Source organism: Homarus americanus, unplaced genomic scaffold, assembly GCF_018991925.1.
Source record: "Homarus americanus isolate GMGI-L3 unplaced genomic scaffold, GMGI_Hamer_2.0 scaffold7402, whole genome shotgun sequence".
In the NCBI taxonomy this organism is placed as follows: Eukaryota; Metazoa; Arthropoda; class Malacostraca; order Decapoda; family Nephropidae; genus Homarus; species Homarus americanus.
The window spans coordinates 1-16,689 of NW_024751262.1; the positions used below are offsets into that span (position 1 = coordinate 1).

At 38.9% G+C, this 16,689-nt stretch overlaps 1 protein-coding gene across 2 annotated transcripts; it reads right to left on the reverse strand.

Annotated features, from left to right (window-relative positions):
- Window positions 1–3,822: 3,822 nt before the first annotated feature.
- LOC121854565 (dynein axonemal heavy chain 3-like) lies at window positions 3,823–15,604 on the reverse strand. 2 transcript variants are annotated; one of them, XM_042349242.1, is made up of 6 exons: window positions 15,409–15,604; window positions 8,065–8,225; window positions 6,666–6,806; window positions 5,797–5,924; window positions 5,426–5,580; window positions 3,823–4,248 (listed from the first exon to the last, which is right to left on the reverse strand). In XM_042349242.1, exons 1-4 carry the CDS (start codon window positions 15,565–15,567, stop codon window positions 5,882–5,884), a joined length of 504 nt encoding a protein of 167 aa, XP_042205176.1. In that variant the 5' UTR covers window positions 15,568–15,604; the 3' UTR covers window positions 3,823–4,248; window positions 5,426–5,580; window positions 5,797–5,881. The 2 variants fall into 2 exon arrangements, with proteins under 2 accessions (XP_042205176.1, XP_042205175.1); XM_042349241.1 differs by having other exon boundaries at window positions 3,830–4,248; window positions 5,426–5,591.
- Between the last annotated feature and the right edge of the window lie 1,085 nt (window positions 15,605–16,689).

Genomic DNA, 16,689 nt, shown 5'->3' on the forward strand with positions numbered 1-16,689 from the left:
TTGAGTTAGGTTCGTAAATGAGTCATATCCAGCAATACTGAACTCACATTCATCTGGGTCGATTCTCCTGTTCTTGTACAACAGTTCTACAACTCCTACAATATCTGGTTGGTGTACTCTTAGTAGTGTTTCAAACTCCTCCCTCTTATCAAGGAACGTGTCGGTAGTGTTTCAAACTCCTCCCTCTTATCAAGGAACGTGTCGGTATTAGTGTACATGACATTCAAGCCAGAATTTGTTCTCGGTAACGTCTCTGCTCTTAGTAATAAACCCGCTCCACCCACATTCTCAGAAGCTGCAGCATTTGCTAAGTACACTGTATTTTGCAGGGTGTGGTTAAAAATGTCATTGTTTACACGGCGCTCGTCCCCTCCTGTCCGGTAGGCTGAGCTGGTGCCGCCTCCCGGGTGGGGGGTTGAGTGGGTGGAGGGTGCACTGCTGCCCCCTGGCCCTGTGTCGGCACACTTGTTTCCACTACCCTCCCCCTGAGTATAACCCATGTGCACCTGTCCCCGTTCCTCCTCGACTCCTCCCTCTTCTGCTTCAAGTCCAGCAGATTACTCCAAATCGAAAAAAAATTTCGTAGTTAGCCTAACACAAAGGATAGCACAGTCTAAATAAATGTTACATTCATATCTAATAATGAAATCATACAGTAAATGTTACACTTTACCTTGAAAAAATATGAATATAACTTGATGGGGGATAAGGGTGATGTTGAGGCTGAGGAGTCATGAAACATCAAGCTTTTCTTCAAGTGTTATAGCCTTTCTTTTACGATCACCACCGGAAATGCGATCACCAGAGTGCTTCCCAGAGATATTCTTCTTTTCCATAGTCACAAAATTGGAGAAACAGTAATCAGAATTCACTGAGGACGCTTAAAAACTTCACGTGTTTCAAACAAAGTGTGGAGTAAACAGTGCGCGCGGGTCTAAAACGCTATGTATTTTGTTTTTCTCTCTTAGTTAAAACTTTACATTTTACATATACTGTACAGGTATACTGTATACATAAATATTACATAAATTATTTCTGCAATTCTTCACAAACAAAACACATAAATCAATTGAACATGTGATGTCGAACGTGAACTGTAAACACTGCATAACCCCGCAAGCCACAATGTACAGTACACTTTAAACGCTACTTATTTTGTTTTTCTCTCTTATTTAAAATTTTACAATTTACATATACTGTACAGGTATTTCTTCACAAACAAAACACATAAATCAATTGAACAAGTGATGTCGAACGTGAACTGTAAACATTGAGCCAAGCCACAACACTGTACAGTACACTTTAACACTTTAAACGCTACGTATTTAGTTTTTCTCTTTTATTTAAATTTTTACAATTTACATATATATATATATATATATATATATATATATATATATATATATATATATATATATATATATATATATATATATATATATATATATATATATATATATATATATATATATATATATGTAAATTGTAATTTACATATTCATATTATGCTAGAGCGCCCACGAAACATGAGAAACGTTTGAGTCCCCCAGTAGAGATGTCGTTCTCTACCCACTTCAGGATGTCTTAGTCCTCCGTTTTCTTTTTGTGTACTCGCTCAGGGACTCAAGTATTTCTGTATATGACACAGGATGATAAGGGAATTTGAATTTATTTGTTTATTTATTTATATATAATATACTGTAATATATTAAATATACTGCAAGTATTTTCTTTAATTTATATACGTGTTTCGCGAAAAAGGGAGGCTACATTTATGGTGATCGTTAAGGACCAAACTCCGAATCCATGACGTGACTTCTGTTCATTATTTATATCCTAAATTTACCACTGTAGGTAGTTTCAAGAATTAATGCAGTCATTTACTGAATATTCTTTGCAAAAAAATAAATTTTAAATGAATTATTTATAAGAGATAAGTATTATGATCAGTAAATATACAGATATGCATTACTGACCACCTCCGAACACAAGGACGGCTAAAAATAGCCACAGGCGGTCACAGTCAAGGTCACTTTCCCTTTCTTGTCACTGGCAAATGGGGGAGGGGGGGATGATAATAGCAGCTGTGTTTATTACGGTATGTTAGACTGGTTTATAATACATTTTTATTATTTTAATATACCGGTAATCTTCATTTTAATCCAGCTTACCAAACGTAAGTTTCAGTATAAAATAATTAGTGGTACTGTAGGACCTTGTGAGTGGTTTACTGTATACATAAATATTACATAAATTATTTCTGCAATTCTTCACAAACAAAACACATAAATCAATTGAATATGTGATGTCGAACGTGAACTGTAAACACTGTGTGTGATGTAGAGAGAGCGCGGGTGTAAAACGCTATGTAAATTGATTTTCTCTTTTATGTAAAATTTTACAATTTACTTATAATATATAGGTATACTGTATACACAAATATTACATACATTATTTCTGCAATTGTTCACAAACAAAACACATAACTCAATTGAACATGTGATGTCGAACGTGAACTGAAGCCACAACAACCGTTCAAGTGGAATCGCGTTAGAGCAAACGAGTTCGCGTTTTACAAATATCGTTCCTCAATTCATAAATCGCGTTCGAGCAAATTCGCGTTGTCAAAACACGCGTTATAGCAGAACTCACTGTACTCATCATACAAAAAGTGACTGCTATGCATCACAAGACCTTTTTGCAGACTATGTTCCGGTACAGAGTTACGTGACATGCACTGACAGCAATAATGATGATGAAAGTGAAGATGAAAATGATGAAAGTGAGTCTAATGGTAACAGAGTGACACTAATGTATCACAACAAGAACATACAGACTGTGAGGAGGTAGAAATGGACAGTGACGAGGCATGCATTGACCTTGATAGTGATGAAAGTGTGCCTGAACCAACGAATGCGAATGAAAGTGAGCCCATAACTCAATCTTATAATGAAACTAAACTGTTGCCGGCATCAAAAATCAATGATCTAGTTCATGAAGAATCTGTGTGGCGATTTTTAGAGAGGGCAGAAAAAGACTTTGATCAGTACATGATTGATTATGAAGAGGCCATTTAAGTTAAACGCACTCCTCAGGATTTACGTAACTTCAAGTTACTACGATATTCAGGGATAATAAAACGAAGGAACTAAACAAAGTAAGATTGTAATACTATTATCAGAATACTCTCTTAACCAAAGAATATGCAAACTTTCTAAGCCTTTGTATTCGTCTGTTAATTACGTTGGGGGGGGGTTCATGGTAGGGGGTGGGATGAGTGTAGTGGTGTTTCCTCATTATTACACACTATTAAACTTAACAATATTATAAATCTTTGGCTAATAATAGGGACGGAAAGATAAATACTAATAGGCAAATGAGTTTTTATTATTATTTTTGGGGGGGGGGGGTGGTAAAACGAGTGCTGTTTTTGGTTATCATTAACTTGTTTTACAGTATTAACCCACAAATATTAATAAAAAAAAATTGCAGAAAAATGCGATTATTGTTGGTTTGAAGATCAAACAACTCTACATCACGGGTTATTTTCATTCAACTCGCAATAAATTAATAACTATTCACTGTACTAATTTCCAGTTGTCACAGTTCGCTAGGAGAGGGATTAAGCTGCACGATAAAAAAAAAGAACCCTCTAGCTTAAAAAAAAAGTTATGGTTGTTTGAACCTTGAAAACTTTCAACGTGTTTTTCTCAGCTTTTTGAATTTGGAGCTTCACCCCCTTCTAATGCAGAGTGCGTCAACTGATGTAGTATTTCTCAAAAAGTTTCACTAATGATTAGAAATACAAAAAACAACACAGGGACAAAACTTTTCATATATCTTTAGGAGGGTGTGAGGATCACAGGGTGTGTTAGGAGCACAAAGTGACTTAAGGTCAACAGCTAGAGGATATTAAGGCAAAGTGAAGGTTTGGGGACAGTAGAGTCAGAGTGGAAGATTAGGTAAAACAACAGTGGAGACTTAGGTAGAGTCAGAGTGGAGGTTAAGGTGAGCACTCTTCATAACCAATGTCATCATTTGGTAGGTTATACTCACCAGCTTGACTCCTGAGGGCGGGTTCTTCATGGCCTTGACGACGCGTATGTCATCTTGTTTGAGGGTGTTGAGGGCGTCTGTGGCAGCATTGAGAGCTGGTACTGCCTTGGCGAGCTCCTTTTCACAGTCGTCTTTTATGGCCTGTGCATCGGCAAACTTCTTATTGGCCACCGCCTCGTCTGCCGCCACCAACTGAGAACAAATTTGTTATCAACAACCAAGAAATGAGATATGTTATCACTTTCATCTTTTTTTTTTACCAAGAGAGGCAGGGTTAACATTAGAAGGGAACATAAAACACGAACACAAAAACAGCAATAACTAGCAAGGTGTTCATGATAGTAACAAGAACCTTGCCAATGACAATATTTTACATCAAGATCACAAAACACTGACTGAATTGTGACTACAACATTGGTTTCATTGTGGTATCTTCAACAACCTTCCATGTTTCACTTATGTTTGTTCTTCTGGGTTTGGGGAATTATACTTGTGTTTGTATCTATGAACAAAATATATAAAAGAATGGGAAGGGTAGCTTCGATGAAACCTGGCAGGCTAAAAGGTTATTTACCTCAGAGAAAATAAATAAATTTGGGCAAGTAAAGCTAAAGAATAGACTGGTGAACTCTAGTGAAACAGTCTTTTTTTTTTTATCCTCTTCACCACTGATTGGCTCGTTAGGTGCTTGGGCGATCGGTCACGTCTCTGTTACTTTTCCTTTTCTTTTATCCTCTTCACCAAATGATCGTCAAGGGTTGAGTGTAGGCAAAGGAAAAGGTAATTGAAAGCTGGGGTAAATATATTCAAAGCCATGGTCACAGTCACATTCCACTGTATGTGTCTGTTGTCTACACAACTCTTTATTAGAGTTAATGAAACTTGGGACTATAGGTTGCTGTTGATTAAGAGAAATCTAGTCTAATTTTGGAGAAAGCAGGTCAAGGTCACACTTACAGTTCACAGTCAAAGACAATATATTTCACATCTGTTAAATTTGCTAGGTAGATTGAATGATCAATAACCACATAAATTTTTTATGTATTTTAGTGCATGAAATATAAAGGGCTCTTTGAACTTGATTTCTTATATATTTTCTCTTAATTTAAAGAAGTTAGTTGTCTAAACCAACCAATCTATCTAATTTCATTAAAAACAATTAACTCGCTTCGACATATTTTCTACACAACCAAACTCACACATGTAGTGTAGTTATGGCACCTGGTTGAGTATTATCTGTAGTACATTTCTGCACTTCAACATACACACTGTACCATCTATTACAGAGTTAGAGATACATCTTTTTGTTATAGAATTATTAATAGTATTAACAGGTAAGTTTGACAAGTGAAAGATAACAGCTTCACACCTCTTGTTTCCTCTCCACTTGGATGGTGTCTTGTTCGATCTTGATCATAAGTGCCTCCGTGTTGGCAGAGGTCTCCACTAGGCGGGGCTGCAGCAGCTTTAGCTCTTCTTGCAGTTCAGTGATCAACAGCTTGGCCTCTTTCAGTTTCTCCAGACCTGTCACATACCTTCAGAGATGAAATGGTTAATGTTTTTGGCACTAAGAATGCATATTCATACATTTAAAATAACTTGGGCACAATATTATTGATTTTCACAAGTAAAATAAAAACAAAATCGAAGTTGGGTCGGGGAATTCTCATCGACTAAAATTCATCAATAGATGTACAGTATAACATTACTAAAGCTGGTGATGAGCTTCCTGAGCTTTACCTGTCCCGTAGTGTGAGGATCTCTGAGCGCTTCTTAAGGAGGAGCTGCTTGAAGGTGAACACGAGCTCCAGGTAGGAGGTGGGTGTCACAATGTCACATAGTACCTCCGCCGCAGCTGCTCATAGAACCTGTAGGAGCACTCATCAAGGTCTCATGTATGTCTGGTTAATTAAGGTATTGGAGGGCTACCAACGTCTCATGTACAGTATGTCTTATGGTTTTAATGAGGTCTTGGAAGCCCACCAGGTTCTCATGGGTTAATTAATGTCTTGAACCCCTGGGCTTCAAGTCAAGTCATATGGTGTGCATCTTTAGAGCTTCAGGTCACCTCATATGAAATTTTGACATTTAGTGGGCCTATTTGAATATAAAATGCACTAAACTAACTCAGAATAATGGGATAAACTCTCCTGTCTCATGTGGTGACATGCGAACTTCACATGCTACCACCCACAATGCCTTAGTACCAATCGCGTCTCAAGATGCAGAGGTCACGTCGATCACACTTGCCCAATCCCAGCACCTCCATTCCCAGCTCCCAAGCATGCCAGATAAGTGGTCCTATGCCTGTGCAGTACTATTATTTTCTACATGATCATCATTGGCCAGTCAGAAGTTAAAACACAAACAATCAAACATGGATGTTTTATTGAAGAGAGTTTTCTGACTGTGGTAAACTGTATTTACATAATTAAAAACAAATTTCTAGTATAAAAAGACAGACATCAGTCTATAGATTGCTCAGGTTTGCCTACTTGAGAAACAACTGGATAAATGCTAAAATGAAATCCACACGAAGCAGTCTTTGACCCTTGGTAGTTAAACTGAAAATGATAACATAAGCAAGGTGTGGATGTCCTTGAAACTACCTGTGGGCAAGGTCATCAATGCTGTGGTGGAAATACTTGCAGACAGTGACACAGTGAGCCAACAATGATGCCTCCAGTTTAGTTTCCTGCAGCAGTGATGTGGCCACCATCTCCAAGGCATCATCAGGCCATGCAGTAAACCTGAACAAGAAAAGGTCATAATCTTGTGACTCTACAGAATTATACTGGCATTTGCCATTTAACAGAACTGCATTCTACAGAGTTTTGAAGTTATGGAACTCAAAAACAGAGGATATTAGTCACTAACGATCTACTGTCTTCCTAATAGAAAACGAGCTGTGGTTGCCATACTGACCAGAACGTATAAAAAATTGTCCCAAACACAATATCTGAGAGAGAAACAAAATAAAAGTCACTCGATTTCCTCACCGTGCTAAGATGTATAAATACCCTATATAAAATCCTCGTGGCACTTAGTATTTCAGCTATTACAACAAAAATTTTAGCGGTGCTTTCATTGTGCGTATTTACACCCGATTCGCCAGGCAAGACGACGACGGTAGCAATGCGTGTGATGGAGGGTGTGGGAGGGGGTTTTGAGAATTGCAATTAAATGCCAGGTAGCGACGTGTCCTCGAAACACATCGACCCCATGGTTAACAATACCTTTTTTTTGGAGGACTGTACATTTCATTCTGCAACCTGGCATTTGTTTGTGTTTTTTGTGTATGTTTTTTGTATATGTGTTTCCATTGTTTTCCTAAGCTTGGCCAGAGGACATTAAGTGCTAGAGGCAGCAGTGGCATTAAGAGAAACAGGAAGGCAATTAATCTGATGTGAAATTACATGACAAGCATTATGTTTCTTGCTGGTAACTGTACTACAGTATTATTTCTATTTATGATTTTATTTGAGAAGTAGGTATTTATTATACTATTTTAGTGCATATTTACTTGATACATATAGTAGTACTGTATTATATTTTGGGGGGTAAAAATTTTCCCTTTAAGAAGGCAAAATTTTCTTTGGAAACACATTGCCAATTATTATTACAGTATTGTTATTAATGAAATTATTATCATTATTATTATTAGCATTATTATGACAGTATTACTGTACATTATCATTATAATTCTTACTAATCTTATTGTTACTGTATTACTATTATTATAAAGCCCTGCATAAAAAGGATTAGCACTATAGATAATATCAATGAGCTCTCACATAGCACTGAAAGTAAAAACCTGTAAATTTTTTTTTATTAACTTTCTAAAATCCTATAAGAAGAAACCATTATTGTACCACAACAATATTATACACTACACTACCACAACATTACACACTACGCTACCAGGGACACCTGACAATACACAAGTGAGGGACACCTGGCAACACGACATCTTCTAACACATGAAGCAGTAGACCCACCAGGACCTACCAGTCTATAGTGCAGCAGTTAATGAGGGAGGGGAACATCCTGAGCCTGGTCCTGAAGGTGTCACCTATGGGGGACATGGCCACTACCAAGTGCAGGTTGGCCCTCACTCGCTCGTTGAAGTAGCCAAACAGTGTCATAGGTGAGGAGTCCATCTTCTTACCCTTATTGGGATATTAATCTGAGGTTACAATATGTATTATATTGGTTGAGGAGTGTGGTCCACATTATAAATATAAGATGACCCAATGAAACAATTATCAGATGAAAGTAGGATACTATTTCTTGTTGGGATATAAAAATTTTGTATCAATTGAAGATAACTGAAGATTAGTCTTCCCAGCATATTTTACTACAGTAGGTTAGGTTAAGTTAGTGTTAGTGTTTAAACATCAGATGAAATAAGCTGAGATGCTTAATCTTCCTGTGGTCCCAAAATTTTCAATGTTTAGCTGGACCTAACTCTAATAAACAAGATAAATACTGTATAGTGAAAATACTGTACAGTACCGTACATTTATAAACTTTATCTGAATTTCTAAGTTATGTACGTAGCGCTCAAGAACAATAAAGTGATTTATCTACATGAATGAGTAAATAGTGCATAACACTTATTCAAAAAGTATACATATCCTAAATATAATACAACACAGCAACATGTACAGTATATGGTCAACAAGTGCATTACAGGAAACAAGTAATAACACAACTAAATTACTATTATGAGCAGCCCACCATGGTATCAATTCCAGTTCTGTATTCCCAAAGCTTATATGGGAACATCCACCTCTACGTATATTTGTGATCTTACTTCACGAGTTTAGTGATAAGGCTCTAGCACTCAAGTTGACGCGCACATGTTCCCTGACTCCATTAGTGAAGGAGCCATAATAACAGAATCTTGATCTTCCAAACCCAGCCAGGGCAAGGATTCTCAAAGCTTTAGGCTTTGTACATTAAATTGTTTCTCATAAATGGAGATAAAGCAAGGTTTCAAATAAGCAGACATAAGAAAGAGCATACAAATAATGTTCAAAATGGGTTCCAAATTATACTGAGCGTCTACCTACACTGGTACTTTATTTTATCACCAATTAGAGGTCAAAGTTAACATGAATTCTGACCCAGTATTGTCAACATATTGTAGTAAATGTTAACATGAATTCTGACCCAGTATTGTCAACATATTGTAGTAAATGTTAACATGAATTCTGACCCAGTATTGTCAACATATTGTAGTAAATGTTAACATGAATTCTGACCCAGTATTGTCAACATATTGTAGTAAATGTTAACATGAATTCTGACCCAGTATTGTCAACATATTGTAGTAAATGTTAACATGAATTCTGACCCAGTATTGTCAGTAAAATGTTAACATGAATTCTGACCCAGTATTGTTAACATGAATTCTGACCCAGTATTGTCAACATATTGTAAAATGTTAACATGAATTCTGACCCAGTATTGTCAACATATTGTAGTAAATGTTAACATGAATTCTGACCCAGTATTGTCAACATATTGTAGTAAATGTTAACATGATTGTTCTATGTGGATGGTATGATCGAAGACTGAAAATAAGTTGTTTACAGAAAAAATAAACTTTGAAGCTTCAGTGAGTAATGAGGTGCTGTTGTCTAGATGAGCATGTGTGGCAAGGGAGGCCCCCAGCCCTCGTGGGGGGACTGGCTGCTCTCTGCCATGATAACCTACAACTATGCATAAGCCATTATTGAACAAGTTCTTAAACATTAAGACATTGAACAATCTACAACTATGATCAAATAATCAGGAAAATTATTCATCCTCGCCTTAACCTTCAAGTAAGAGGTTGGTTATGTTGTGGCAACTTCCTATTAATGGGTCACATTTCATAGTTTCACCATTGATACAAGTTAACAACAAATTAAGGCTTTTGTGCTTCTTTCCATGACTTATACTCACTATTGTTCTTGATACTTGAACGTGAGACTACAGCATATCAAGTGTAAAAATATTGAGCGACCATTAACGAATAAGTCCGAACTAAACTACTGGGTCAACAGTCTGATGGTCCAGGGTGGCGCCTAGTACACAGCGACACTGCTGTAAAGCTGAAAAGTGTAAGTAATGTGGGCAGATAATAAACCTTCATATGTGCCTAAGATAACACCAAAAAATTTTGAAATTGAACAATATGGTGCTGACAGGGTGATAAATTCCAGGACTCTTGTCTTGGGCATGAGTATGGACATGTATCACCTGTGTGGTGTGTGAGGAGCGTTCACTTTGCTGTCTGATGCAGCTGAGGTGACCCTCATGAGCACTGCTGATGCAAGTCTGCCATTACTTGCACCGACATTTACTGTGGTGGTGCAGCACTGTTGTGTACCTTTATCCCACTACTATGGCATTTTAGTAATTTTGGTAAGAAAGGTGTATTGCTGCCATGCTGCAACACACAAATGTCTTCATCTGGATAAGTTGGCTATTAATTGTTTGTTGGAATTATTTCATCAGTTTTAGCCCGTAAGAGGGATGTTACTGAGACAATGGCAAGACCTATGGCAGATCAACACCAGGTCACCACAACATGCTCGCAACACTTCTCACAGTAAGGCACACCCAGGACTTTACTACTCCCTGTATTGAAGGGTTTATTGCCAACTCTTTTGTGTTGGTCAACAACAGTAATGGTTTGGCTTTCTCCAGACAATTTACAACATGCATGAAATTCACATTCTTACCACGTCAAGCCCCTGGAAAACAACATGGACTTGTTAGTCGTGTTTCCTGAAAGTCATTATCAAGGGTTCCAAATTATTTTGAGTAAGTAAAGAAGACATTTATAGTGAGTTTATGCATCTAAAAATCAATTTCATGCTAATTCCGAATCCCTTAACTTAAACGTGTAAAAATTTTTAGGTGGACCGGGGAAATACATATCTCCTCACCACCTACGTATTTAAAGTAAATTCAGTTAGCATGTCACTAATTTTAAGACCAATTGTAACGTCATGAACACCTTCCTTATTCACACTTCAACACAAAAGGTTCTAAAATCAGTATTGTGTCAGTCTGAACCCCTGATATGACTCCTGAAGGTGCTGTGAATTGGCCATGACTAACACAGGACCAAAACACTATAGTTCTCTTTTGTCCTCACTACCAGGTCTTAGGTCATATATCTCAGGTGTCAGGCAGGCTTTATTACATACCATCTCACAAAATGATTTCTTTGCTACAACCACTACAGTGTATTTATTTGATAATCAGTTTTTGTAAAAAAAAAGAAGAAAGAATGCACATTACTCCTGAAATAATATCATACAAAAATCAAGTTGACTATAAAAGTACCTACACAAACTAAGAATATTTACTTCCATAGTATTACTATAAAAAATAAAGTCTATTAATTCCAAATGATTCCATGCAAAAATTGTCTCCACTATTTCCAAAGTTTAAGTTAACAATTGGATAGCCAAAAATTTATTATCAGCTATTTAGGTCTACTGGACACTGTACAAGTGTACATCCTACCTCTGGGTGGAGGAAGGGTGCTGGGGAAGGGCTAAGTTGGAGCAAAAAGTTCTTTCAGTCAGTCAGTCGATGTCACTCAGGAAAAGGGTTCATTGATTTGCTAAATACAGTTATGCACAGATTTAACAGATCACCTGAAGATTGCCTCCCCCAACTTGTTCTACTTGAAGATTAACCATTCTAATACAATACACGACAAACCTAACACTAACCAAACCTAACTGACCACCCTAATGCAAACCTAACCTAACCTAACCCTCCCCCCCCCCTTCTGATGGGGTTATTACTGATAATCTTTAGGTGAAATAAGCCTGGGGCAGGTGAATTTTCAGGAGATCCAATTTATCCTAATATTTGTTGGCAAAGTAAGTAAGTACAGGACAGGCATCCCCTGCCTTATAGAAACTCACGTTATGGAAATTCGCGCTTACGGAATTTGGTAATTACTGTATGACCAAAAATTCGGGATATGGCTAAAAAAACTTCACCCTTACGGAATTTGGGTAAAAAAAAAAAAAGCAAGCCAAGTTCAGCAGAAAAATATTTGACATTATTAGAGCTCAAGTCATAAGAAAGATAAGGGATGACTAAAATTTATATACAGTTAACCCTCACTTTACGCGGTCCCGCATTCCGCGTTTCCACGTTAACGCGGTGCCTTGCCAGAACCTCACGTGCTCAAATTACGCGGTACGTGAACCCCATTACGCGGAGTGTGTCCGGCGCGACGCTATTTTTAGATTCGCCCCACCCGCCTGCCTGTGCTCCTTGCCTCCTCCCTCCGCTTGGGCAAGCGGCGCGGTAAGGTTGCTCAGTGTGTGTCTTTGTTGCGTTATCACTGACGTCATATGACGTATCAGACCTGTGATTGGCCATGCATCCCTACCCCCCTCTGCTGCTAGCTGTAATTGGCTTAAAGTATTATGACGTGTCCACCCGGGGGAGGGAGGGAGGGAGGGAGGAAAGACGACGCTTGACCTAGCCGCGGCAGTTTCATCCCTCAAGGCCACTCCGTGTAAACGCGCATCCATTGTTCCGTAAAATGGCTTCCGCCAGACCACCACCCCCAGAGAGAAACCTTTCCTTATCTGGACCCAGCGGCACTAAGCCAAAGAAGACACGACGTTCCTTAAGCTACGAGGTGAAGTATACCATCATCCAAGAGTTGGAGAAAGGAACAAGGCAGGTTGATTTGGCGCGCCAGCATGGTGTGAACGAATCTACGATCCGGACTATAAAGAAGGATGCAGCCAAGATAAAGGAGCACATGAAGATCACAAAGTCTACAGGTGCTTCTATGATCAAGTATTTTCACAACCAGGTGCTTCTCAAGACAGAAAAATTACTTGTGAGGTACTTGGTGCGTCAGGCGCGACGGAACATGGCGGTCGACACGCGCTCTGTTAAGGACTACGCACGTGAACTGTACATGGCAGTGGCACGAAAGATGGGAATTACAGAGCCCAAACCCTTTAATGCTTCCTCTGGGTGGTTACAGAGGTTTAAGATCCGGAACAAGATCACCAATATAAACATTGGTGGTGAAGAAGCGAGTGCTGACCGTGCTGCGGCTCGGGAATTTCCTCCGTTTTTACGTGAGATTATGGAGGAAGGACAGTACAGTGACGACCAGGTGTTTAACATGGACGAATCTGGTCTTTTCTGGAAAAAGCTACCTTCCAAGTCCTTCGTTGTAAAGAATGCCAGCAGGATTCGGGGCCGGAAATGCAGAAGGAACGCATCACCGTCCTGTTTACCACCAATGCCTCCGGTACCTGTAAGCTCAAGTTATCGGTGATCCACACAGCACGCAAGCCGCACGCCTACAAAACCATGGACATGACCAAGCTAAATGTCCACTGGCTGACCGCACGTAAGGCGTGGATGTTCTCTACACTGTCCCTCTCCTGGTTTGATGACTGTTTTGTTCCCGATGTAAAAAAATTCTGTGAGCGACAGAATGTGCCATTCAATATTTTGTTGCTGCTGGACAACGCACCAGGACACTCGCCCCTACTGTTAGATCGTCACCCCAACGTAAAAGTGGTCTTCCTTCCTCCCAACACTACGTCATTAATCCAGCCCATGGACCAGGAGTTAATCTGCAATGTAAAAGCTGCATTCTCAACAAAAAAATTCCAGCTCCTGAACGATTACACCAACACCAGGGAAGAGTTGCGTAACCTGAGTGACACCACCACCGCTAGCAAGAGCGAAGAAGATGAGGATCAACAGTTGGAACAGCAAAAAAATACTGTTCAAACAATTCTGGAGAGTATTTAACATCAAGAAAGCTGTGGACTTCTTGGTGGAGTCATGGGATCAGCTGTCTATTGCTACAATTCGTCACGCATGGAGACATGTGTTGCATGGAATACCAGGTGAGAGGAGGAGTCAATCTGTGACTGGTGAGGTTCAGAATGTTGCAGTAGCAGTGGACCTTGCCAGAGAAGCTGCGCAGACTGTTACAGTTCCAGGCTTCTCCGAGACCACCAACGACGACATCCTGGAGATGATCAGAGATCCTGAAGTGACTGCCGACGAGATGTTGGAAGAAGAACACGTCAGTGAAGAGGAGGAAGAAGGTGCGTCATTCTCCGAAGAACACAGTTTAAGTCATCGTGATATTAAGGGTGCCATGGAGTGTGCAGAGAAAATGAAGTCCTTCCTTTCCCGCGACAATGACGATGACCGCTATGAAGTCTTCCATACCCGGCTGGTGCAGGCTATGGAGCCGTACATCAAGGTGTATCACGACAACATCAACGCCAGCCGTCAGCAAAGCATAACAGATTTCTTCGCCCGCAACCCACCACAGCCAGCCCAAGCCAGTGATAGTGGCAGTGAAGATGACTTTGAGGGATTTATCAGGGAAGCCCTGACAACTGTAAGTGACAGTGATGGTGATTCACCTAGTAATGGTGATTCACCTGAGGGCCAGTAATCTGCCCTCTGCCTCGGAACCATCCTCCATCCCCGTATGCCGACCCATCTCTTCTACTACCGTAAGTGTTCCACCTAATTTTTAGTTTTCTAACCTAACCTTTATTTTTCCTATGTTAACCTTTATTTTTCCTAACCTAACCTCTTCTATATTACTTGTTTTTTCATACCATCATAAAGTTAAGATAAAATTTTTACTACAACATAGTTATGTGTCGTCAAAAAGTGGAGTTTGGGGATCGGCCTGGACTCCATTTCAATTAATCCCATATGTTATGTTATTCACTTTACGCGTTTCTCGCTTTCCGCGGTACCCTCCGGGTTACATTAACCGCGTAAAGTGAGGGTTAACTGTATTATGAATGGAATGGTCAGGTATAGTATTACTAAAGTACAGGTAAATTAAAGTTACTTATTATTAAGGGTTTAATATCATGCGAGATTGGTTTTTATTAAAGGATGAAGATCTTGTAATACTTTGATGAGTAAATGTTTTACATGAAAAGAATACAGTAATTGTATATTAACAAATTATGCATAAATATACTAAAAATTAGAAATATATAGTACATTATAAAGTAAATATTATAACTAAGTGAACCAAAAAACCATCACCTCATAACTGTTTAATGATTATTTTATCAACAAAATCCTAATTAAGCAGTTGCAGTTTGCTCTTAGCTAATGGTAACAACAACCCTTGTAAGTGATAGTCAATGTAAGGCATAAATTATTTTTTCTTCTTATTTCTCATATTATTATTAACCAACTGTTACTGTAAAACATAAAAAAATGTACAGTATATGAATGATCTTAAGCATTACTACGGTACACTAAGTTAAATATCAAATGTTCAAAATTATAAAGATCTGCAGTACTCACCTCATCTTTGGCAACTGCTTGTATCTTTTCTAATATTTCTGCCTTTTCCTCATTGGTGTATAAATTAGTGTTTGAAGGCAAAAACAACACTTTCACAAAGTCAAATTGATACTCCAAATTGCTGGCAAGGTCAGGGTCATGACCAGGAGCATTATCCATGAGGAGAAGAGCCTTTAAAGGGAGTTTATTGGTGGTTAGGTAGCTCTTGACAGAGGGGCAAAACACATCAACAGCCCATTCATTAAAGAACTGTCTTGTCACCCATGCCTTACGGTTGGACTTCCAATAAACTCCAAGCATTGTTCTTACCACTTTCTGTTGCTTGAACACCCTGGGGTTTTCAGAGTGGTAGACAAGCATAGGCTTCAGTCGGAAATCCCCTGAAGCATTGGCACCAAGCAGTAGAGTGAGACGGTCTTTCATGGGTTTATGCCCAGGTAAAGAGGCTTCAGGATCTCAAATAAAGATTAACTTGTTCAACTCAACAAAAACAGACACCAAGAGGAGGGAAGGATGGCAGGAGACGAGTGTTGACACCAGGTATACTACGAGCCTAAAACCATTTCCCTCGTAATTCTTTTCCACTGCTGTGTGCTCTCGTCCTATTTCCCAAATCCAAAAAAAATTCCCAGAGAGATTAATAATACGAATTAATCCATACTGGTTAAATTTGACATGTTGCAGAAATAAGACAAATTCAGGAGTGTTGAAATATTGGTAGGAATTTCTCTAATTATAATTATAGTTTTTGTTCTCTAAACAAGAGCGTGGGCTAATATTGAGAAGTTTATGAAAAATGCAAAAGTATCTCAGCTACTGATGTATGCTCGTTTCGTGTCAGGCAACAGAGTAAAAGAGGAAATGCTGTTCTGTCACCCCATGGAAAGTTGTACAATAACAGCAGTTATTTTTCATGATGTATCAAACTTCTTTCGGGATGTCCTGAACGTGGCTATCAGGGTAGTCAACTTTATCAAAGCTGGAGCCTTAAACAGTCGTCTCTTCAAACTGCTGTGTAAGGATATGGAATCTGAACATGAAACCTTGTTTTTTCACACGAACGAACGATGGCTATCACAGGGGAACATGCTTGGACGGCTTTATGAACTGCGAGAAGAAGTAGCAATATTTCTTGATTCGAAGCAGAAGGCAGATCTCCATGACAAGTTCCAGTGTGAAGGCTTTCAGCTATCTCTAGCTTACCTGGTGGACATCTTCGAAGCGTTGAATGCTCTCAACCTTAAACTATAAGGGAAAAACATCAACATCATCATGCACCAC

Bases quoted from the DNA above. Each gene is read 5' to 3' on its own strand.
- LOC121854565 (XM_042349242.1), bottom strand. From the start codon at position 15,567: ATGGATAATGCTCCTGGTCATGACCCTGACCTTGCCAGCAATTTGGAG. The intron at 8,226-15,408 runs GTGAGTACTGCA...TATCCCAATAAG, and splicing joins AAGCAGTTGCCAAAGATGAG to GGTAAGAAGATGGACTCCTC. The intron at 6,807-8,064 runs GTAGGTCCTGGT...TTTCTTGTTCAG, and splicing joins AACTGCTGCACTATAGACTG to GTTTACTGCATGGCCTGATG.